A 25057-nucleotide genomic window follows, 5' to 3' on the forward strand; every position below is an offset into this window, starting at 1 on the left:
GTTGTTGATGTGCTGTACCAGAAGATGAACTAGTTTCTGTTTAAAAACTTTAGGATTTTCACATTACTTTCTTTTATCCCAGATACCATTGACAATTGCTTAAAAAAAAGGTTGGGTTGACTGTGAGCATGATGGTTTAAAACTGTTCTTTCAACATGTCTAAGATGATGTGTCCTTTTGAAACCTACATTCAAGACAGCAGCCTTTCTTTTCCCCCATCCACCCCTTCTGTTTTAAATGCTGTCTAATTTGTGTTAAAATCCCTTTGTTTCAGGGTCTTTTAGAAGGATCCCTCCTGGTACAAAATTACCATCCACTTTCACATAAGCTGGCAGACACCAATACATAATTACTATATTTTTTTAAACAAGAAAAGTACATTATTACCTTCCCATCATGTATCTCTCTCTGCTTTTTGCAACCTTAGTTTTAGAGTTAGGTGAGACTTAGTTACCCGCCCACGATTAGCTACAATTTTCAAAGCTTTTTTTCTGACTGTAGACATTTAACATAAATTTGAAATGTAAAGTGGTCTGTTTTACACTCTGGTAAGTTTAACATTCCAGATCTATTTTTTCTGGATGGGAACACCTTCTGTTAATGCAATTTTTCCCATGAAAATTTGACTAAGAAGGAAATCCAAAAGGTTAAGTTCTGGCTTACACACAAGTGTAGATAATGCAAAAGCATGTACATTCTTTGATCTTGTTTGGGTGATGCTGTAGAAATGTGGGATGCTATGCAAAAGCAATTTTTTCCCATAAAAAGCTGATAGCTCAGAAGTTTGCAAGCTAAGTTGTAAATAAAGGTCCTGCTCCTGCAATTGGTCAGCAAACATCTTTGTCTAACTGGAGCCCTGCTGCATTCCATGGAACTCCATGTAGCTCCAAAGATGTCCACACAGAACCAGTTCCAGGACTGTGAGAGGCCTAAGAGTCCAATCCTACAAGCCTTATTCTTGTGAGTATTTGCACTGAGTAGCCTTTGGACTCTGTGTTTGTTTGTTGTAACCACCTGACTTCAACCTTGTAATTTATTCACCAGTGATGATATCACAGTAGAAGCCACCCTCATATCATTATAATAAACAGGTACTGTAGTGATCAAAGAGGCCCTGCTGTTTAAATTACATTTCTTTAGAATGACTGGACACTACTGTTCCTACAAGCAATGTGGAATTGACTAGTCCGCTTTTAAGTTAAGATAGCAAAGCTCTGCTTTCTGTGGGACTAGATGACTCAGAGGAATAGTAATGAGCTCTGGAGTTTGACCTTTAGGCCAGTGGTTCTCAACCAGGAGTTTGGGGCCCTCTGAGGGGCTGCGAGCAAGTTTCAGGGGGTCTGCCAAAATAAACCCGAGAGCAGGGCCAGCGTTAGACTCACTGGGGCCCAGGGCAGAAAGCCGAAGCCTGAGGCCCGCCACCCAGGGCTGAAGACGAAGTCTGAGCAACTTAGCTTTGCGGGGCCCCCTGTGGCATGCAATTGCCCTGCTTGCTACCCTGAATGCCGGCCCTGGCTTTTAATCTACTGGATATGCAGTAAAACAGTTGTTGTGGCACAGGTGGTCCGTGGAATTTTTATAGCATTTTGTGGAGAGGGTCTCTGCAAGAAAAAGATTGAGAACCCCTGATCGAGGCCACTAGCTCAAATCTGGCCTGGGTCAGCCCTGAGTGAAAGTTATCATCTGATTGTTTAATTTACACTGTGTGAATCAGTGGGTAGTCCAGCACTCAGACTGCTGTCAACATACTAGTTTCTGACCACGTTAGTCAATGTAGTATTAATCTGCAGCCCTAGTAGATTAAAATATTGCAGTCAGTGTCCATCTCTCTAAATATTCATTCAACACTGATCTCAAACAAATCGCTTGGTACAGCTAACTCCACTCTGTAATGGATTATTTTGGCAAATTAACCATTTACTTGTTATAAAAAAAAATCAGGTTAAAATTCACATTGACTTTAATTTTTCTATAAAATATCCCATGCAAGTAAAGCAAAATCAATAAAGGCCATCATTTCAATAATAATTGTTTAAACCCGCACAGCCTAATTTAAATCTCTCTTGAATGTCTCTCTAATTGCCCAAGACAGGCAAGGGTTAATCTGACAGAGTATACTGGCTGAACTTTATTATTTCCAAATAAATCATATTGTCCAGTCAAGAACAAAAAATGATCTGGAAAGCATTCTCTTTTTCTAATTTGTAAAGGAAACGCTGCACCTAGGAAGGAATCCTTTCCCACTCTCCCCCCCCACCCCCCCATTCTGTTTCCACATCATTGGAAGTTGGAGTGAAAAGTGGCTGCAGTCTTGTAAGTATCAGCTGATATGTTCCATTGCAAGTTTATCTGCTTGCAGAAGTCATCATGTGGCATTAGTCTTGACGCAATGGCCTCCAGACCACATACTTTTCTATGAATATCCATTCTGATATGCTCTGTGATCGCGTGCTGTAGAACAGAAACTTGGGGGGCGGGGAGGGGAAGAGTCAGAAGGCATCAGGTTCTTTGTCTATCATAACCTTAGTAAAGTGATACTGTCAAGTTAACTATTATGGGCCAGATTCTCAGCTGGTGTAAATCGTCTTCAGTTGCACTATCCTGACAAACGACTGAGAATGTTGCCTGTATTTTTACTAACACTTGCACGTAAATGTCTAACACGCTAGCTCTTAAAAACTGTAAAATTCTGACTTATTTTCCAACCTTTACGCTGTTTAATATTTGCACTACATGTAACCTGGTCAGTGACCACAGGCTTGGCTGCTTCCCTTTCTGGTTCTCCTGCAGTAGCCCAGTGCTGCAGTGCCTGCACTGCAAACACTCAATGGGAATACCTAAATCCAAACTAACTTAAAGAACTGTCATGAAAATACTTGTACTGGTAGTAAATTGCCTAAACATCATCTTTACAAAAATCTACATTTTTAGGTCCAACAAAAAAACCTCTGAGCAGTGTCTCTTCCAGTTGTTTTTAATTTAAGTTCTTGCATCTGTTTTTTTGGAGGGGTGGGATTTTGAATGAGACTTCCTTTTATCCAAGTCTTGTCGTATTTCCAAAGGAAACTCCTGTAGGTTTTCATTAACGCAGGGGAGGCAGAACCTTTTTGAGTAGAATAGACTACATTCCTGTAAAAATATATGTATAATTAGCAGTATAGAAAAATGGAATTGGTTACGTTACAGCTTTTCTAAACAGTGTTTTTCAACCTTTTTGATCCCAGGGACCGGCTTGCTGCCTTCCTAAGCTGCGTCAGGGAGATCTCAGGGACTGGCACCAGTCCATGATCCAGTCATTGAGAAACACTGCTATAAACCATACTTTGTATTCAGTGTTCTCCCTCCTCCATTCAGCTCATGTAGCTTCCCCACTAATGGAGAGATCATTCCTGGTTCATTCAGTGGGGTAGGAAGCTTTCTCCCTCCAACCCCAATTAAGGGTTAAAGGCAATTGTGGTCTTTACACATTGCCACAAAGGAGGTTATGAGAGACACCATTTCTTATGGCAGTGCCCAGCTTTACTGTAACTTCAACTGCGCCGTGGTCCACAGCCCACTACAAAATGTACTATTCTTTGTACTGATCTATATGCTTAGTGTTGCCATGGACACAGAACCAGGTACACAGACATTGTGGTGGTGAACTCCTCAGAAATGCTTTATCAATGAACAATGGAATCTAAAACATAGTTTAATTCAACTGTAAAATTATCCATTTACCACTGCCTTCTTAAATTAGTTCTTTGGGGGGAGAAAAAGGTGGTATTGAGGGGAGAAAACTCTTGTAGCTAAATTGGAGTTGGCCATGTAGATTACTCCTGCTTGAGTTTTTGCTGGGGTACTGCCACATCTGTTGTGAATAAGGCCAATGTTTTCCCTGATTCTATTGTGTGGTGACTCTTGGATCTAGCATATTTCACAGATGATTAGCCAATGCTGTAGGCCCAAAAATGTTGACCCAGTTGGCTCTAGCCAGATACTTGTTATAAAGGAAGAGGTGAAAGCATAGCTAGGATATTTTAATCCAATTTGCAATGCACAAGTTGGCCAACCTTGAAGACAAGGTTATTAATGCATCTGTTTCTTTGCCCTGTAGTGGGACCAAAGTTTATGGTTCTGCTGGTGTAGACCACTAGGTTCCTCCTGGGATTTCATGCATGGAGCTGGCATTGGTATTGCTGGAGGATTATTCTTGGGACTAATGATTATTCTTCAAGGCTAATAAATAATATGCCTTTTTATATGTTTTTCTTACAGGTACTAAGTAAATTTGGTGCTTTCATGCATTCAGTAGTGAGACAGGTTGGTATTACTTTAGGACATACATTTTCAGACCAAGTCTCAGAGATGGGGCTTTCCAGTGTATGGGTATTTGTTATACCATCTAGACAGCCTACTGTCCCTGGCTGCCCTTCATTCTTTATAATGCCACTGACAGAGTGGTGATTTTCAGTTTTTAAATTGGCCCTGCTATTATTATTTTTATTCTAGTAGCACTGACAGGTCACACCTGGGATCAGGGCCTTGTCCCTACATACAGCAAGAGACAATTCCTGCTCTGAAGAGCCTACAAGGTAAGAAGACACGAAGGAAGCCTTGTATCCCCTTTTGGAGATGATGAACCAAGGCCCACAGAGATTGAGACTTGCCTAAGATTACACCCGCAGTCTGGGGCAGAGCTGGGAATTGAACCCAGGCTTCCCAAGTCCATTGCTTTAATCACAAGACTCTGCATCATACTGGTTCTTAAGTCCTCTAAGATGTAGACCCTGGGTGTATTCAAGATCTCTTTCTTTGATGCTTGTCCTGCTGGGAGTCAGCAGTCCATTACCATCTACCATTTAAGGATCCCACAATCATGCCCCCACTCAAGCCTTTGCTGTGGTGAGCATCAAGGAGCAAAATTCACTTCCCAGTCTTTCCAAATATGTATCTGTTCAGCTTTCCTTCTTTTGCAAAATACCCTAAGTGGTCAGATGTTATTTTGAGGGTATGTCTTCACTACCGGCCGGATCAGCGAGCAGCGATAGATCCAGCAGGGATCGATTTATTGCATCTAGTCTAGACACGATAAATTGATCCCCAAGAGCTCTCTCGTTGACTCCTGTACTCCAGCTCGGCGAGAGGTGCAGGTAGAGTCGACGGGGGAGCGGCAGCAGTCGACTCACCGTAGTGAAGACACCATGGTAAGTCGATCTAAGTACGTCAACTTCAGCTACGTTATTCACGTAGCTGAAGTTGCATAATTTAGATCAATTTCCCCCCCCCCCCCCCCCACTGTAGACCAGGCCTTATAATCATAGAATATCAGGGTTGGAAGAGACCTCAGGGGGTCATCTAGTCCAACCCCCTGCTCAAAGCAGGACCAATCCCCAACTAAATCATCCCAGCCAGGGCTCTGTCAAGCCTGACCTTAAAAACCTCTAAGGAAGGAGATTCCGCCACCTCCCTAGGTAACCCATTCCAGTACTTCACCACCCTCCTAGTAAAAAATTTTTTCCTAATATCCAAACTAAACCTCCCCCACTGCAACTTGAGACTATTACTCCTTGTTCTGTCATCAGGTACCACTGAGAAGAGTCTAGATCCATCTTCTTTGGAACCCCTTCAGGTAGTTGAAAGCAGCTATAAAATCCCCCCTCATTCTTCTCTTCTGCAGACTAAATAATCCCAGTTCCCTCAGCCTCTCCTCATAAATCATGTGCTCCAGCCCCCTAAACATTTTTGTTGCCCTCCGCTGGACTCTTTCCAATTTTTCCACATCCTTCTTGTAGTGTGGGGCCCAAAACTGGACACAGTACTCCAGATGAGGCCTCACCAATGTCGAATTGAGGGGAATGATCACCTCCCTCGATCTGCTGGCAATACTCCTACTTATACAGCCCAAAATGCCGTTAGCCTTCTTGGCAACAAGGGCACACTGTTGACTCATATCCAGCTTCTCGTCCACTGTAACCCCTAGGTCCTTTTCTGCAGAACTGCTGCCTAGCCGCTCGGTCCCTAGTCTGTAGCAGTGTATGGGATTCTTCCGACCTAGGTGCAGGACTCTGCACTTGTCCTTGTTGAACCTCATCAGATTTCTTTTGGCCCAATCCTCTAATTTGTCTAAATACCTTTGTATCCTATCCCTACCCTCTAGCGTATCTACCACTCCTCCCAGTTTAGTGTCATCTGCAAACCTGCTGAGGGTGCAATCCACGCCATCCTCCAGATCACTGACGATATGAAACAAAACCGGCCCCAGGACCAACCCTTGGGGCACTCCGCTTGATACTGGCTGCCAACTAGACATGGAGCCATTGACCAGTACCCGTTGAGCCCGATCTAGCCGGCTTTCTATCCATCTTATAGTCCATTCATCCAGCCCATACTTCTTTAACTTGCTGGCAAGAATACTGTGGGAGACCGTATCAAAAGCTTTGCTAAAATCAAGGAATAACACATCCACTGCTTTCCCATCATCCACAGAGCCAGTTATCTTGTCATAGGAGGCAATTAGGTTAGTCAGGCATGACTTGCCCTTGGTGAATCCATGCGGACTGTTCCTGATCACTTTCCTCTCCTCTAAGTGCTTCAAAATTGATTCCTTGAGGACTTGCTCCATGACTTTTCCAGGGACTGAGGTGAGGCTGACTGGCCTGTAGTTCCCCGGATCCTCCTCCTTCCCTTTTTTAAAGATGGGCACTACATTAGCCTTTTTCCAGGACTTCCCCAATCAGCATGAGTTTTCAAAGATAACGGCCAATGGCTCTGCAATCACATCCACCAACTCCTTTAGTGCCCTCGGATGCAGTGCATCCGGCCCCATGAACTTGTGCTTATCCCGCTTTTCTAAATACACCTCTACCTCGATATAACACCGTCCTCGGGAGCCAAAAAATCTTACCATGTTATATCAAACTTGCTTTGATCCACCGGAGTGCGCAGCCCCGCCCGCCTGGAGCGCTGCTTTAGCGCGTTATATCCGAATTCCTGTTATATTGGGTCACTTTATATCAGAGTAGAGATGTAGTCCTGAACCACTTCTTTCTCCACAGAGGGCTGGTCACCTCTTCCCCATACTGTGCTGCCCAGTGCAGTAGTCTGGGAGCTGACCTTGTTCGTAAAGACAGAGGCAAAAAAAGCACTTGGCCATCTATCTATCACTTCTCCTTTTGGACCCCGGGGGTTTTAAAACTGCTTTCTTTGCATGGCATTGTACACCATACTGAGGTACATTGGCCAGGGATGTTTTAAGATATTACTGTTAAGTTACACAACCCACAACAGAGTACAAATAGCTCCTCTGCTGGTTTATTTTTGATTGAAACAGTCCAGAAATGCTGAGTGTTATTGCTAAATGCATTTGATAACCATCTTCACACATTTGGCTTTATATCGAGTCAGGCCAGTTTAGGAGGTATTCCCAGTTCCTTGCACACTTGTGGCCCTGATCCCACTGATTTAGCTAACTTGAACAGGCAAAAGACAGCTATTCAGGTGGGCACGTTTATTGCTATCACTGAGAAGCTCCAGGTTTTTGTTAGGAAAGATACTATCTAGGAAAATCTTGAAAGCTCATACAGAAAAAGGTTCCTAAAAGAACCACAACCCTCTGACTATTAGAAAAGGCTTCTAACAGAAGGCCTAAATGCCTAATGCATTGTTATGCCAAATGAATTCAAATACTTAATAAACTGCACTAATCCTTTAAACTTACAAATGGTAGCTCCCACTTTCCTATTAATGTGTGTTTGGTTGAAACTCCAAATCTGTGATAAATTTAATTGGTGGAATTGAAAATGCCAGTTGAAAATCTTATGTATATCAGCTGTTAAAGTATCCTGAATTTAGGGATGTACTCAGTTAAGTGTGCCTGATTTACTCCTTTACATTGCTAAATAACTCAGCTGCAGACAAACAGCTTCAAGGGTTCAATCCATTTCCCACTGAAGCCCTCAAATGACTCAAGACTTCAGAAGAAGAAACAAATCTGTTTGTCATCTGATAATTTTCTGATTTCCATAAATCTAAGCAATGGAAGAGAATTTCAGAAGGGGAAATAAAGCTATAAGGAGAAAGTCTTAGAAAACTTGTAGTTGTTATGACTTAATTTTGCCCCAGTGAACATAGGGAACCAAATCCATCCCTGGTGTAACTTCTCTGAAGTCAAAAGAGTTATACTTGAACTTGACCCACTGTCGCTGGCCCAAATTTATATATGCTACATTCCTGCAATATTACCTTGATCAATGGAACGTAGAGGAATTTGGCCTCACTATCTTTCTCCTATACAATATTCTGTATTTTCATCTGCTTCCTCAACAAATGCTGCCTTGCATCAGAATTTGAAATGTCTCAATTGCCCATTTGTGCTATCACACCATGCTCCAATCTCCGCTTTGTCCCCTGCCCCAGCATGACTCCTACACCAGGGTTTGCAAGAGGGCAACAGAAAGGACTTATGGAGGCCCTATGCTGTGACTGCACTGGGGATGGAACAAGTCCAGCAAGCTGTGGTACGTTCATCACCCCGATCCACTGCTGGGACAGTAAAGAGGGGGCAGAATTTGTCCCATGGTCTGTTGTAATCGCAAAGGGATCTGAAGGTTTGGAAAGAGATCTACGACTCCCTAGCACTTCTACTCACTGAAAGAGCGCTGCAGTTGGGAGTGTGGATTTCATTCTTTTGAAAGCATGACCTGCAGCAAGTTTGTACACATTCTCATTTAATATATGGAACAACGTTTATGAGAATTGGCAGGACAAAAAGGTAGCTCATTGAAAACAAAAACAAACATACAGACTCTTTGGTTCTCCCCTGTTGCTGTTTGATCTTTCACCAATAGGCTGGAACAAAAATGAGCGCAAAAAATGCACCATGTATCACATGTTACTTACTGTGCCCACACACACCCGTCTGTTACACAAACTGCACTGAGATCCAAGGATAAGGAATTTGTCCTTGTCAGGGACGAAAGGATCTTTCATGACATAGCTTTCTTCCAGGAGGCTAGAAGAAAATAATTCCATGCTTTAAAAAACCAATTTCAACCTGTGTCTGTTCTTTCCACGTGAAGATCTCTTAGCAACCGATTCATTATTATTGCCGTAATAGGTATTCCACACAATTTTTAACCACATTGTTTTAACCTACATTTTTACTATTACATAGCCAAATTAAACACCGTTTCAGTTCAGGCCATTCAACTGTGCGGTTTTTAATTTGGAGTCTGTTTCAAAAGTTCTGCATTTACATATAAATGCCTTTACTACTCCTAGCTATGTCACTTCTGTAAACCTAAAATTCAAACTCTCGTTGGCAAGAGCTGTTGGCAGGCAGCAAAATAGTGATGTAAAATACTCCTGTTTTAACTCTTACCAGCTCAGGCTACCCTGCTGCTCAAGAGAATTAAGGTGATGCATTTCAAGAAGTTGGCAGCTTCAGGAGGGGGAAAGACAAAGGCCTTGGTCTTCCCAGGCATGCCAGATGGCTCCTCAATGAAGTCAATTATGCGTCTGCTCACAGCCTTGCAAGACTGGCTCATTATTGGATGAGTTTGATTTAAATCAGAAATAAATTCACAGTGAAATGGACAACAGAACAGAAAAACCCAAAAGTAGTCTTATACCCCCGTGCTGCCCTTTTTATGTAACTGGTAATGTGGGGGAAGGGAGGTGTTTACTCAAACATTGAACTATCCTGGAATTTAAAGCATTATAGCCATTAGTTCTGGGTAGAAAAGCTGGTCTATAAGCCTTGTAGGACACTAGGCCCCAAAGAATTAATGAATACACAGTGCTTTGCCTAGGTGTAATTAAGACTCATTTACACCCTTAACATAGGGTTTATTTGATGCAAATTCTGGTCTTCGGGCATGTCTTCTGCTCTAGCCTGAATTTTGCCCAGCTTACATTAGAAATAGCAGAACAGAAAAACATGAACAAGGAGAGTATGGGGAATAATTTTTTTGGTACTATGTTGCCATTTCACTGAATAACCCAGTTTTAGCTTCACATTCATGTCCCCATTGCAAAAACATGGTTCTTAGTTCTTCTGACTAGAGGAAGACTAGAAGCCTACTGGCACTTGGATTCATATATGAGGACCATCCTGATGAGGCAAGACTGTCTCCCATTAAGTCATGGTCCAATGCCAGACCAAGCTGGTACTGATCAACAGTTGTTACCATTTTACAATGTGCTCAGCCATCTGGCCTCAACCCAGCCAAGCACGTACTTAACCTTAAGTCCCATTGACTTCAGGCCTCTGCCAGGTAGTCTCATTGACTTGGATGGACTCAATGGATTTACTCATGTTCTTGAAGTTAAGCACATGGGTAAGTGGTTTGCTGGAGAGCTTGGCATTTGGCAAGATTGAATTCTGACTGCACAGTTGTTGGGCCATGCTGTACCTATCTGTTCTAGCAGAGATTTGTCTAATTCAGGCAAATACACTTCTAAAGATCTTCTATATTATATGGAAAACTATTTAAACAACCCTACAAAATGTGGTTTACCACATGCATTTAACCCAGGCATTAATTAAGGCACCAATTAGTTGATATACAAGGCATTTTGTGCAATATTGCATCATTCCCCAGTGTGAGATTTCTAAAATCCAAATACGTTCAACGAGAGCTACCACAGAAGAGATTGTACTTACACAACAGAATGAGTGTTTGGGGGTTTCTGCCCATAATAGCTGTATGGGGCTGTTAGCCCACATAGTTGGCATTCAAAGTCTCCTTTCGGCTGGGCTTCTTTGCGGGAATCCATCTATAAAGCTACATACATGAAAACAAATCCTTTTAGATTCAAAATGCAGTATTGGGAGCACCTATGAAAGGTAATTAAACTGAACTACTCCAGTAGTCCTATCTAGCCTCACCAATATCAGAGAAAGAATTTTGGATAGCAGCACAAAGGGTCTGAAGAGTAAACATCAAAGGGAGATCCTGTTTTTACCTCTCCTCTTCTCACATTGAAAACTAATACTCTCTACCCCCTAAAATAATTTAAAAAACCAGTAAGTGCTTACAGCTAGGGTCCTCAAGCTGTATTTAGGCTCCTACACAAGTGGCCTGATTTTTAAGTGCTGTGTCCCCCAGCAGCTCCCATTAAAGTAAGCAAGCTGCTCATTTAGGGCTTAGATGTCTCAAAGCTGCCTGAGGATTTGAACAGCCTAGGTGTCTAAATCCCCCAGACAGCTTGGAAAATTTCAGCCAACATGCCTAAAAAGGGCTTTAGGGGCCTAACTTTATGCACATGTTTTTCAAAATCTTGACTAATCAACAATAAGAACTGTGTTCTCTCTAGTTTCCATTCACTTTCAACCCAGGCCACATCTTTCTGAGTTTTCAAAAAGCTTGGTTTGGTGCATATTACAGATTGCATTCTGATATAATCAGACACATGCAACCAATTTTAACACAGGCACTGTATGTGTGTATGCACAAAATTAACACACATCCACACCTGGCTACTTGGTTGCACACAAGGTTGCCTGATTGGCATGCACAAATGCACAATTCCATGGGCACAACTATTGTGCCATATTTGAAAGTTATCAAAAATGAGTTCTGTTTTTCCAGTTTCCTACTGCTAACCCCTAACCCTTTCAGGTCTAACAGCAGTACCATCTTGTACTGTGACCCTGACAGATCTGGGCTGGGTCAGCACTGAACGAGACCCTGTCAAAGGATAGCTGGTCTCTGTGGATAGACTTAGCCCAGCGTCCCTGGACTGGAGCAGGTGAGCCTAGTCCAGCTAATTAAAGAGGGTTGGGCTCCATCTGGTCCTATAAAGGGCTGCTAGTGGGCAGTTGTGTGGGGGAATAAATCACAGTGGAGTGGTGTTAGCACTGGTGGTGGGTCCCCAGAGCTAGGGGTTTAGGGAAGTAGCCCTGTAGATGCTGTCCTAGTGAGGAAGCAGAGCTGACTGAGGCTTAGGGTTACCATGTCTGGTTTTCAACCAAAAATTCTGGTCAAAAGGGGACATATACAGTGTCCAATCAGAAGTACTGACTGGACACCAAATGTCTAGTTACTGCCTGCAGGAGTGCTGGAATAGGGGGTTACTTAGGGTGACCGGACAGCAAATGTGAAAAATTGGGACAGGGGGGTGGGGGTAATAGGAGCCTATATAAGAAAAAGACCCAAAAATCAGGACATCTGGTCACCCTAGGGTTACTGCCTGTAAATACTACTGCCAACCTGTTCCCTGCTAGCTGGGTGTGGGGACTGGGAGGGGCCAGTGTGAGGTGCAGAACAGTGAGGGGGGTACCAGTTAATCAACCTGTATCAGTCCCTTCTCACTCAGGGCTGCCTCCAACCTGCATCTCCTGGGCAGGTAGGCTCCATGTTTGCTCCCAGCCTGGCTCTGCAGGCAGCAGGTGAGTCCCAGGGGAGGGGGAGTGAGTAAGTGGGGAAGGGGCCTGTAGCATCTGGTTTTAAGAAATTGGAAAGTTGGTAAACCTACTGAGGCCAGGAGGCTGCTAGGAACTGGAGTGCAAGAGACCCCTGGAAGGGGTGGCCCTGAAACCTGGGCCAAGAATGAAGTTAGGACTGTGTTCTGGTCCTTTTTTTTTTTTGTTTGTTTTTCTTCCCCCCCCCCCCCCCACCTCTGTTTAAAGCACAAACCTCCTTGACTGAGACTGTGTGTTGCAGCATATGCTTTGGCTCCAGGGAGAAGTGGTGGCCCTGGTGACAGATTACCCCCCCCCATGCCCGACACTCACCTTGGTGCTAGTGGTTTGGACCCTTCCTTCGGGGTCAGTACTGTAGGAGTGTCCCAGCAAAGTGTGAGGGAACCGTGGGCTGCTGGAGATTCTATTTTTCAGATGAATTAAGAAGGGGATCCTGCCCACTTGTCATTAAATAGTGTGTGACACTTTCCAAAGGAGGAAGGGGGCTGAATCCTGCACTTGCAAGGATCACAATGGACTGAGGTCAAGGAGACTCCACACAGGTTCAGCAATCTTCCCACACAGATCACAATGCAAGCTTGGGGATTTAGGTGTGTTAATCTCAGTCTCCCAAACAGAGTTCACTTCAGGAACAGACTCATATTCCTCTGTAACTAAAATTCCCCAGCAGTATCAATTGTACAGCCTATTCCTCACTTCATACTCTAATGATGCTACTACCTTCAATGCCTGAGGTGACTTCATCTCTGTGGGAGCCCTCTACATCTTTTAGCTTCCTCATAGGGGCAGTGAGACGCTTTGAGATTTTTGGATTAGATCTGGGCTGTGTATGTGCCATGTATTGTTTCAAGCAGAGGTTCTTAAAGTCAGCTATGTACAAAATGCACTTCAAGGATCTGTTGTGAGGCCTTCATTTTAGATGACCAAAAAACTCCTCCATGTGTAGTTAGTAGCAAAACAAATACCTCCCTGTATCCAAATGAGATTCTATGACCTCATTTAGAGTACTGTATGCAATTTGGGTCACCAAATTAAACAATCATTCAAATAGTGGTAAAGAATGCACAGTGGGCCAATGAGGATCGTTTGAAGTAAGGCATTAAATAAAATCAAATTACAGTATCTATGAGGGGGGTCTCAGATTGTGGAGTGTGAGAGTTCAGATTAAAAGACAAGATAACTCAGGGTTCTGAATTGAAAAATATTAGATACCGAAAGGAGTTGCTGGCATCTAGAATAGACATGGCTCAGGGACTACTAAAGGGGAAGGAATGATGTATATGTAGAAACATTTCTGGCTACGGCAGTTGAAAATCATGTGATCCTGCCTGTGAGGCAGTGACTGGATTAGGTGAACCTATACTGCTTCCATTGCAGTCAAAGCAATGAGCCACTTACATGAAACTTGATGTAGCTGATGCAACTGGAACTGCATTTTTCCTGAGCCTCATACCCTGACCAAACGTCCTCTAGTATTTTCTCAGTTAGGCAGGCTGTAAAATGGCCATGCTAACAAATTCACTATCAGGAAATAGTATCTTCTCTCCACGCAACACATGACGAATCAACCAGAAACTGCTCCTTTGCTGGGCAGGACACAGTGTCTCGACGCTGCAGAGAGCTCCCAAGGAGGAACAACATTTTAAAAATAAACCCTTGGTAATCATTACAGCTGAAGCAGTGGCCTAAAGTGACTCAAAACCTTTCCAGGTGTTGGTATCTGTTTCCTCCTTTAAAATGCCCACATCATCTCAGACAACAGGGAATTTCTGAAGAAGCACCGTATTCCAGTGATGTGTAATATTATCTGGCAAGCTTGTGGTTAATGGAAAACTTGTTAATATTGCTCATTTACAGCTTGATTCTGCAAGGCACGGAGCGTTTTGGTCCTAAGGCAAAGGACTTAAGCACCTACTAACTTTAGGCATGTGAGTACATACATTGAAATGAATGCAACTACTCATGTGCTTAATGTTAAACAGATGTTTATTTAAATGTTTTACTGGATTGGGGTCAGAGTGCCCAGCACCTTGTAGCATCAAGCTACAAGTGCAGTTAGAAACCTGGTGGGGGGAGGTGCCCCGATGCTATGGTGGTGCAATATATATTTTAATTCAATTCCAAGAAAACACTTCTAATTAAGACACAGTTTAGTCTAGTGGAGGGATAAGGGAATGTTTCCTTGACTGATGTATGGTGGATTTGGATGGATGGGTCTAAATGCAGTTCTCTCAGGGCTCCTAACAACTTCTGAGCTGCTCTGCTCGGAGCGTTGTGCTGGGAAGATTGTAAAGCATGCCAGAAATAATAAATCGCCATTAAATGGTCAGGGTCGGTGACAGTAAGGAATCTGACTTTCTAGACTTCTGCTCTCATTAGCACAGGTCTTTACAATGTGTATTTTAAGCACTGACTCTTGATCCTTCAGAGGAGCCCTGAGTGACTGAAGAGCTAGAGAAACTATACAATACATATATTGTTCCCACACAGATAAACAATTTGATAGGGTGTCAAGAAAAACCTTGCACTGACACACCTTTAATCCTTTCAAATTAAGTCTGTTTGGGGGACTTGGTTTACCATGCAGGGTGTTCTCATATTATTTACAGATAGTGATGACCTACCAGAAGAACATTCAGGGCCTAATCCTGCAAGGTGCTCAGTGTCCTCAATTCAAGAGTGCAGGAGCTGCTCAGTACCTTGTGGGCAGGGCCGGCTCCAGCATTTCTGCCGCCCCAAGCAAAAAAAAAAAAGCCGCGATCGGCGGCGGCAGTTCAGCAGCAGGTCCTTCGCTCCCAGAGGGAGTGAGAGACCTGCCACCCCCAAATTGCCACATGTGCCCCCCCTCTCCCTTGGCCGCCCCAAGCACCTGCTTGTTAAGCTGGTGCCTGGAGCCAGCCCTGCTTGTGGGAGCTGGTCCCCAGTCCCTAGCCCAGCTAATGCAGAATTACTCTGGAGTACTTTGTCTAACCCAGAAATCAGCACTGGGGATGCAATCACCTCCCTTAGAAAGCTAATCTGTTGTTCAATAAATCTTATTATTAAAAGCATTTTTCTCTTCCATCCATTATTTCTAGTTAATTCACTCAGAACAGTTCCCTCCCTCCCTGCCCAGCTCCTTCCTGTTGATGCCATTCAGGTACTTGTAGGTCATTTCTTTGCTGTCTCCCTACTTCTCCTATATGAATACGGATCTTCCTTTCACCTGCCCTACCTTGATTTAGGGTAACTAGTCAGGAATTGAGAATAATGGCCAACTGGAGCATAGCCATCATATGGCTTTCAGTTATCCTTTCATTCCAGGAGATCATTTCACGGAATTAAATCCTCCTGTCTCCCTCTATCTGCAGTGTGTGACTCCCTGAGGACAGGAGGCTATTTCAGTGTTGCTATCCATTATTCACTTGCAATGCACAGCCTCCCTCTAGCTGTTGAGTGTATTACCACAGCATACCCTAGCCCCACTACTTAGAGAGCCTGGGGCTAGCCTTACTATGTCTCCCAAGTGGCAACATGACATGCAATCCAGAACGCCATCAGACTAGCCCTGAAGATAGTTTTAAACATGAAAGCAAGCAAAGTAACTGAAAAGTCCTAAGAATCTTCGAATATGCAAAGCGAGTCAAGGGGGTTGGTAAAATATGCTATCAAATCCTTTCCTTGAGTAAAGAACTTTTAAAACACAAGCTACAGCTCAAAAATGTGTCTCTTTAGATGCTGCAGACTCAATGTATATATTTCTTTAAGATTTAACAAGGAAAAGAGAACGTCAACATTTAAAAAGAAAATTGGATAAGGCAGGCATCTCCAAGTAAGAGTATATATACTAAGAAGAATTTCAGTGCATTGTGAGGAGGAGGATTCCATGATGAGGCTAAATGTTGCAGCATACTATAATTAAGTGGTGAGTGTGTATACAGTAAACCTCTACCACGATAGAACGCTGTCCTCGGGAGCCAAAAAATCTTACCGCGTTATAGGTGAAACCACGTTATATCGAACTTGCTTTGATCCGCCGGAGCGCACAGCCCCGCCCCGCCCCCCCCGGAGCACTGCTTTACCGCGTTATATCGGAATTCGTGTTACATCGGGTTGCGTTATATCGGGGTAGAGGTGTATATGTACCTATGTCCTCTAGTGGTTAGAATCAGAATTGCTCAACTGTGTGTTATTGGCTCTATACTGTTAATAGGGATTCTCTGCTAGCTCAAGTGTTTGTCCCCTCCTCATTCCCTTCAAGGGTGAAAATTTTAGGGGAGGCACGTGGTAGGAATAAGAGATAGAATAAGCCCCATAACTAAACCAGCTCAGAAGATTCTCAGCATGTTAGGGAGGTACAGCATCAGGCCACCTCCTTGCTTGAACTGATTTTGTCCTTACTGAAGTTAATTTATGACAGCTTTGTTAAAGCAATTTCCCTGGTGGAAAATAAGGTAGGAATGCTCTATCACAGTGCTTGTTCTCGCCTTCCTCCAGGTTACCATTTAAGAATAGCTACAGTGGGCCACACAAATGCAGATGAAAGTACCACTGGTCTTAAACACAGTCTAAACTTAACACTTTCCAAACTGCAAAAATCATGGTGTGATTTTTTTAAAGCAGAAATATGCAACAAAAGAGAACCTAATGTGTTGAGAAATAAGATACTGGCACTGTTAAAATAATCTTGGCAAGCATAAATCATCGCTCCAGTGATGTAGAAGAGTACATGTGTGTGGATGTTATTAGGCGGTTGCTAAAAAATGCCAGAACTCCTCTGTAGCTAGAGAAAAGTTCAGAGTTAGCATATAGAAGAGATTGGCCCTTTCCACTAAAATCTAAATGAGATGTTCTCTGGTTTGCTTAACACCATCCACTAAGTAGCAAGGACTGAGTTACAGCTGAAAAGCTGCCTGGTTGGTTAAATACACATAAGTGTATATATAAAAAAAAAAAAACTATGAAAAGTATTTAAGGGGCAAGAGTGCCAAACTCAAAACACTGAAAGCCAGTGAAGTTATATCCCTACATATATCATTTTCCACATACACCCACCCTGACTAATATACTCCATCCATTTCCCTAGTACATGAACCCTATTCTAGTATAGCCAAGCACTCTAGCATGTGAGCTAGGGAACATACTCATTCTAGCTGTGTCTCAAATACCAGTGATCAATCCCATCAAGATAGGAATCTGGCCAAGTATGTTTGAGGAGAACACGGATGTTCTCTCCACTCTAACTTTTGAGTTTCCCTTTCCTGGAGAGACGTCTAGAAGTTTGGGGTTCTTGAGCATCTCAAAGCCTTAGTGGAAGAAGTCTGCCAGAAGGATTTGTAAATAGGGTGGAAAAAGTTTGCAGCAAAACTTCAGTCATTCTTTCAGTATGGCTTACAAATGGAGTACTGTACATCCTTCAGTCATGGACTAGTTACTTCAACACCTGCTGAGCTAGGATATGTCTAGACTGCAGTCACTAGGTGTGATTGCAGCTCGAGCTGACCTACCCATGCTAGCCTTTATCCAGCTAGCTCAGGCCCTGGGGCAGTAAAGCCAGGGCAGTGTGAGTTTCAGCATGGGTTAGCCCCACGAGGCAGTACCAAGGGTTCTGGGTTGGTTTGTACAACCCATGCTGAAGCTCATGCTGCCATGGCTTCACTGTGCCAGTACCTGAGCTCACAAGATTGAGTGCCAATAGCACCCAGTGATGTAAGGTAAGTCTCTGTTTTCGGTAGCCACCCACACAATCCATATATGAATTAGTCTCACCCCATAAATAAGCCCCCCCATGTTGTGAATTTTTAAGGTGCTCTGGATAATGCACTTGAATGCCCTTATTCAGCCCTCTATCAGTGTGCTTAGCCAGTCTGCTCATCTAGGAGAGGTTCTTCTCCCCAGCCCTCATTTTAGGGATCCTTTGAGCTATTTGGCCTGGGACAGTACACAGGCATTAAGGTCCAACTGCTTGTTTCAACAACAGTTTCTTGGGTATTGCTGTCAATAAAAGAACCAGGTCTGATAATTGTTTGTTTCCATATTTTACTGTGTGACCTAGATAAGATGTGACCTTAGTATAGGTCATCGCCACTGTCTGAGGCAGAACACCTTTTACTGTAAACCTTAGGGATGTTTCACTCACTATTAGATCTGCACAACCTATTTTCTGAAGTAGAGGTGTCCAAATTCTTCCCTCTACCCTGTCCAAAAGTTATTTTGGCCCAATCCTCAGCTCTGCTTCATCTCCCTTGGTCACAGCCGAGGAGGAGGAGAGCGGATGGGGCCTTTTTATGGCTCTACATAGATGAAAATGTCACCTTTTGGCTTAAAACTGATTGTTGAGGCCCCTAATGGGCCAAGTACCACTAATGCTGCATGGCTGGAATGTTCCCATCTGCTGATGTATTGGAGAGGTGCTGAGCTAGCTCTGGTTAGCCTCCAGCAGGCTTGAGACCCAAGAGTGATAATTCTGCAATAATCTCAAAGAATCAGAGTTACAAGACAAGTAATTTTCCTTTAGCCTCAATTTCTCCCATCTGTAAAGTAGGTAAGGCTAAGGTTACACAGTGAATCAATGGCAAAGGTTAGCATATAGAATCCATGTCTCCGGATTCTCACGCTGTCTCCATTAATTAGTGCTTTTTTTCAGCAAAACCCTCTTCCACTCCCTAAAAGACACAAGACTGATGTGATGTGCCCCTATATAGTGGGGCATCCAGGGTCCTGCTTCATTGCATTGGTTTGAGGGAAGGAGCATTACAATTCTTCTCACTTTCGCACTTCAGTTCCTAGGCTGTGAAATGACAATGCTCAATGTGCCAACTGCTGGGGCTGTTCCCTATCCTGGAAAAACACATCACATCCTCAGCCAGAGCAAAGGGAGAGCACCATTTTTCACTGCACTGTAGGATTGGGGACCCCGAGTGCAGATAAAAGCTTGTCTTTACTTAAAAATGGTACTGCTTTAATTATACCAGTATAGTTATGCTAGTATAATCCCCGAACATGGATGCAGTTATATTGGTATAAAGAAGCTTAGAGCAGTATAATTTATTCCCATTCAGGAGGAGGAATAAACTATACTGATATAAAGGACCTTTTTACTGGTATAACTGCGTCCGAGCTATGGGTGTACCAGTATAATTATATCCATTTTAAAAACAAAATCACACTCCTAACTGACATAGGTATACCACTGCCAATGCAAAACCTAGCAGCAGACCACACATAGTTTGCTGGCATTTTGTAATACGTGTGTAAAGACTCCCCTACCAGCTTAATATGAACCGTTCCAATTCTTTCCATGGAGACAATTTCACAGAAATATACTTGGTAAATAATGGGTCTCCATGGACAGAAGAGAGATAACTAAATAAACCAATAAAAATAACCAGAACTTTTCCCAGGACCAAGAGTTGGGAAAAGAGGGAGATATCTTGGGGCCCTTGTTTAGAAAATCCTGACATCTCTGTGGCCCTTCTCTTATTCAAAGGTGCCTTTTCATCACTTACAACAGCCTCCCATACTGACAGAGATCTACATCCTTCATAATGTTACCCACATCAGTATCTCTTACTAACGGCACTGGAATGAGCATCAATGCCTAACTGTTGTCTAATTGCCCATTCACTTAGGAGACATAGATTCTAACTCCATTAGGCAGTGCCAGCTGCCAGTGCGTAAACTGAATGACACAAACAATATACGCAGTGTGTCAGAATCTACTTAGCATTAGGAACCCAAGGTGCTGCTGTGTATTCAGGCTGTTGCACTACAAGTTAAAAGGGATATTGTCCAGATATTGATAATGTTTTAAAAATAAAACTTACCTTTGTTACTAACAACCCAGTGGAAACTTAACACTGAAATATGCCTGCAAATTCAACAGACCCTCTTGCAGGGATGCAACTTGCTGCTGTTGTGCTGCTGGCTGCAGCCAGTATCTGAGCTGCACACTTCCTGGTTCACGTGCACTACCCATGATGACATCATAGGCTTTTTAAAGGAGCAGTGTTCAGTCAACATCAACAGGGTGGATCAAACTGCTGCTGTGCCAAGCATAGCTAGGGCTTTGTAGCAGAGCAAGAGTCCTAAATTATATATGGAGAAACCTGTCCAGGGCTTCAGGTTAGAATCCAAATAATCTGCATGGTGGTGTATTTTCAGTTCAAAGATTTAGAGAACTTTGGATCAGGTGTGTGTGTGTTTAGAGGATACCAATCTGAATTAAACACGGGAGACAAAAGTACAAGATATAAGTCATTGGTTTCTGCCAGTTTTCCAGTAGCATAGGTCTTTTGCACAGAAAAATGACTGAAATATCTGCCAGTCTGGTAAACTTCCAACATCCCAAACATTTGGGAACTTCTTAGTCACTTTGTGAATTAAATTCAACAGAAGTTTATATCCCCATGCTTCACTCAGCTGCTTTGGAATACACTGAGGAGCCAAACCTTTATTTATTCTGTAATATTTGGTGTTACATTGGCGAAATAACCAGCCTTTCCCTTACACAGGACCAGAATGCACCAGAACCACTATGACCCCCTTCCTTCCCCCCCCCCCCCCACCATCATCAACATTGCCAACAGCCCCATATTACAAGGGATGTCCCTTATTTAAATAGAAAATTACCTGTCCCGTGCTTCACCTCCGTACAACAAGATTGGGAGTTGCAAAAAGCAGCAAGAAATTCCCCTGGCAAATGTAGGTGAGTACTGCTTATTATTAATAATAATAATTAATAATCATGATAATGATAGTGGTGCAGTCCCTCATTTTTGAAATACAACGTTGGAACCCTACCCCCGCACGTGCACACACTCATACCACCAACACTGTCACGGCCACCGCCCCTGCACAGACAGGGGAACTAGCATATGCAGAACCCCACTGAGGTCTGTGCCGCCCCCAACAGGCTGTAGAGCCCAGCGAGGGCTCCCTGTTCTTAATATGCTGTGTAGTGGATTTGGGATAGAGTGGTTTGGAGCCCATGTATCTATGACTGCAGATTCATTGGACGTAGCAACCCCTTTCCTCTCCATGTAGATAGAGCAGCTGTGACGTCTGCTACAGACCTGATGTTCCAGTAGCAGCTGCAGAGCTACACTGAAGCTGCTCTGTAGCCTGGAGGGAGGAATTTGAACTCTCCAAAGCGTATGACCTCCTTAGCATGCAGCCCATTTACTCGGGGCGTGGGTATTGTTGGGATCAGGGTATGACTCATTATATTTGTAAAGTGCTCTCATGATAGTGATCTTACACTAATCTTTCTACACTATAATATGGAAAATATGAGATCATAATGCAAATGATTTCACTCCAAAAATGACTTATTAATCAAGATTTATGGGCACTATTTAAGGGTTAACTGTTAATAGTGTTAATGTGGAAAAAAATTATCTCCAGGAAATTATTGTTGAGTATGAGAGAGATCATTCTTATCATAAACAACATTAATTGTCTAAAAGGAATAGCTGTGATTTCTGAAACGATTGCAGATCATAAGTGTACTAATATAACTGCCAATGAATATCCCATTTCAAATTGCAAATATTGAGGTCAAGAGATTTTTTTATGAATAAATATCAAGGGATTAGGCTAGAGAAGTTAAACAAGGTTGTACATTTTAACCAAACAAGATCCCAAGAAGTAAAAGGTCACAATTTCAGCCTGAAATACGTTACAGTTGTTGAAGTTATTAAAAAGATCCTGGTCACTGAATTTTGTCAAATCATCAACAAATGATGAAATAATTATGGATGAAATCTCAGCAGATGGCATCTCTTATTCCTTGGCTATCATGTTTGAAGTTGGGATATGCAGCCCCAGCCACATCCCTGAGGCACAGAAACAGGCTGATGTAATATTCAACTTGAAGACAAAGTTGGGTATGCCATACATATTTATGAAAAAGTACTTTATTTCCAGAGCTCCGTAGGCCTAGTAGAAACAAATCAGCTAACAGATTACCTAAAACGTCATATAATGATTACAGATGTGACTGATGTGCTGAATGATGTGCATGTGTCTCCAAGGGAGGGGAGGGGGGAATCACAGATGCAAGAGGCAACTCCTTGCCTGAGGAGGTTGTGAAGGCTAGGACTATAACAGGGTTTAAAAAAGAACTAGATAAATTCATGGAGGTTAAGTCCATTAATGGCTATTAGCCAGGATGGGTAAGGAATGGTGTCCCTAGCCTCTGTTTGTCAGAGGGTGGAGATGGATGGCAGGAGAGAGATCACTTGATCATTACCTGTTAGGTTCACTCCCTCTGGGACACCTGGCATTGGTCACTGTCGGTAGACAGAATACTGGGCTGGATGGACCTTTGGTCTGACCCACTATGGCCATTCTTATGTTCTTTTAATTGACCAAAGACTTCTCTGTGATAGTTATTACTCGATTCATTATATTCCCTCAGTACTGATAGACTCTCTTATATTGTCAGTAATTTCCCAGTAATTTGTGACTTTGTGTTGTTGTTTTGAACTTGAAGTACTGAAAGCAGAGTTCCTAATTTGAATACCAGGGCTTCATTCTGTTTCAGTTACAATGGTGTAACTCATGCTATACTCCAGAATAATGCAGCAGATTTTGGTCTCCAATGTCATAAGAGCTATACTGTTTGCAACTGTTAACCAAGTAAACCAAGTTAAAAAAATTCAATAAAACAAATAGTCTCTCCTAGTTTTTAAGCTTGTGTTGTCATTGAGTCCTACTAACTAGAAAAACTGTACACAGGTGGAGAGAAACAGCCATGTATTAAATTGTACATTGTAGGGGCTTGCCCACACACAGAAGTTGTGCTGGTTTAACTTAAATCTATTAAAAAAAAATTAGTTAAACAAGTGCAAATCTCTGTGTGGACACACATATCCATTTAAAACTGGTTATATCAGCTTGGCTTGCTGTAAATTTACAGATACTCATTTATTAAGGGATTCTATAGGTATTTTACCCACCACTGACACACAGCCACCTCTGGGACAGAATGAAGCAGCTGTTTAACATTTCACAGGCAATACTACACAACAGTTCAGGACAGCAAGGTTAGGACTCTCTGCTTTCCTGTATAATTATGGAGCTGCGTTTCCCTCTTCCATTACATCTGCCTCAGTCCCCACGAATAGGAACAGTTTAAATTAGCCTCTGTCTTAACCTCTAGAACACTGCTGCTTTTCAAAGTGCCCATACCTCTGTTACAGAAGGGAGTGGCAGGGAAACCCAGAGGAAATGATTTAGAGACTTAAAATGCAAGTATGAACTACATAACCTCCCTGGAACAGTACTATAGATTCAAATCCCAATAAGATTTACTCAGCTCTTTATCTGTTTGAGGGCGATTACATTGACTACAAAGCAGTGCATAGTGTGGGATCTTTCAGACGAGACCTTGAACAACCAGGAGCCTTTTGCGCTACATGGACATGTAATGATCCCATGGCACTTTTCCTAAGAGAAACTGAGCAAGGTAAGCACCACCATGGAGGGAATAATGTGTGTCAGTGCTCTGCACAAGAGGCAGGAGATCATTATCCTGTGACAAGAATCTATTTCACTGGCATTCTCCTAATTAAAACCAGTGGCTGAAATAAAAACAAAACACAAGTAATAAAAGGAAAGAAAAATGGTTGACGCTAAACATTTGGTACATGGACACTGAACAAACAGAACAGGAGCAAAGCTGAGGATGTCGACAATGGGAAGGGGGAGTGACCACATGGTATAAAAGATTTCCACAAATAACAATAATAACCAAGTTGTTGGTCTTACTGATTCACCTCTGCCTCTCATGACCTTACAGGTAAACCCCTTAGCCGTGGTCTACACTAGGGGGAGGGATCGATTTAAGTTATGCAACTTCAGCTACGTGAATAACATAGCTGAAGTCAACGTACTTAGATCGACTTACCGTGGTGTCTCACCACAGTGAGTCGACTGCTGCCGCTCCCCCGTCGACTCTGCTTGCGCCTCTTGCGGCGCTGGAGTACAGGAGTTGACGGGAGAGCGCTCGGGGGTCGATTTATCGCGTCTAGATTAGACGCGATAAATCGATCCCCGCTGGATCGATCGCTACCCATGCCAATATGTCATCATGTGCCAGCAATGCCCCTCTGCCATGTACACTGGCCAAACCGGACAGTCTCTATGTAAAAGAATAAATGGACACAAATCGGACATCAGGAATGGTAACATTCAAAAGCCAGTAGGAGAACACTTCAGCCTTCCTGGACATTCTATAACAGATTTAAAAGTAGCCATACTTGAACAAAAAACTTCAGAAACAGACTTCAAAGAGAAACTGCAGAACTAAAATTCATTTGCAAATTTAACATCATTAATTTGGGCTTGAGTAGGGACTGGGAGTGGCTGGTTCACTACAAAAGCAGCTTTGCCTTTCCTGGAATTGACACCTCCTCATCAATTATTGGGAGTGGACTACATCCACCCTGATCGAATTGGCCCTGTCAACACTGGTTCTCCACTTGTGAGGTAACTCCCTTCTCGTCATGTGTCCGTATATAATGCCTGTATCTGTAATTTTCACTCCATGCATCTGAAGAAGTGGGTTTTTTGCCCACGAAAGCTTATGCCCAAATAAATCTGTTAGTCTTTAAGGTGCCACCGGACTTCTTGTTGTTTTTGTGGCTACAGACTAACATGGCTACCCAC

General features: G+C 42.9%; 1 protein-coding gene across 2 annotated transcripts; it reads right to left on the reverse strand.

The window, feature by feature from the left end:
• Positions 1-2272: 2272 nt before the first annotated feature.
• CDPF1 (cysteine rich DPF motif domain containing 1) lies at positions 2273-20324 on the reverse strand. Of its 2 annotated transcripts, XM_024218910.3 has the most exons (5): positions 20212-20324; positions 10646-10766; positions 8881-8992; positions 2947-3129; positions 2273-2465 (listed from the first exon to the last, which is right to left on the reverse strand). In XM_024218910.3, the coding sequence occupies exons 2-4, from the start codon at positions 10756-10758 to the stop codon at positions 2980-2982; spliced, it is 375 nt and encodes a 124-aa protein (XP_024074678.2). In that variant the 5' UTR covers positions 10759-10766; positions 20212-20324; the 3' UTR covers positions 2273-2465; positions 2947-2979. The 2 variants fall into 2 exon arrangements, with proteins under 2 accessions (XP_024074678.2, XP_024074677.2); XM_024218909.3 differs by having other exon boundaries at positions 2273-3129.
• Between the last annotated feature and the right edge of the window lie 4733 nt (positions 20325-25057).

Source organism: Terrapene carolina, unplaced genomic scaffold (genome assembly GCF_002925995.2).
Source record: "Terrapene carolina triunguis isolate 2854851 unplaced genomic scaffold, T_m_triunguis-2.0 Scaffold112, whole genome shotgun sequence".
NCBI classification, from domain to species: Eukaryota; Metazoa; Chordata; order Testudines; family Emydidae; genus Terrapene; species Terrapene triunguis.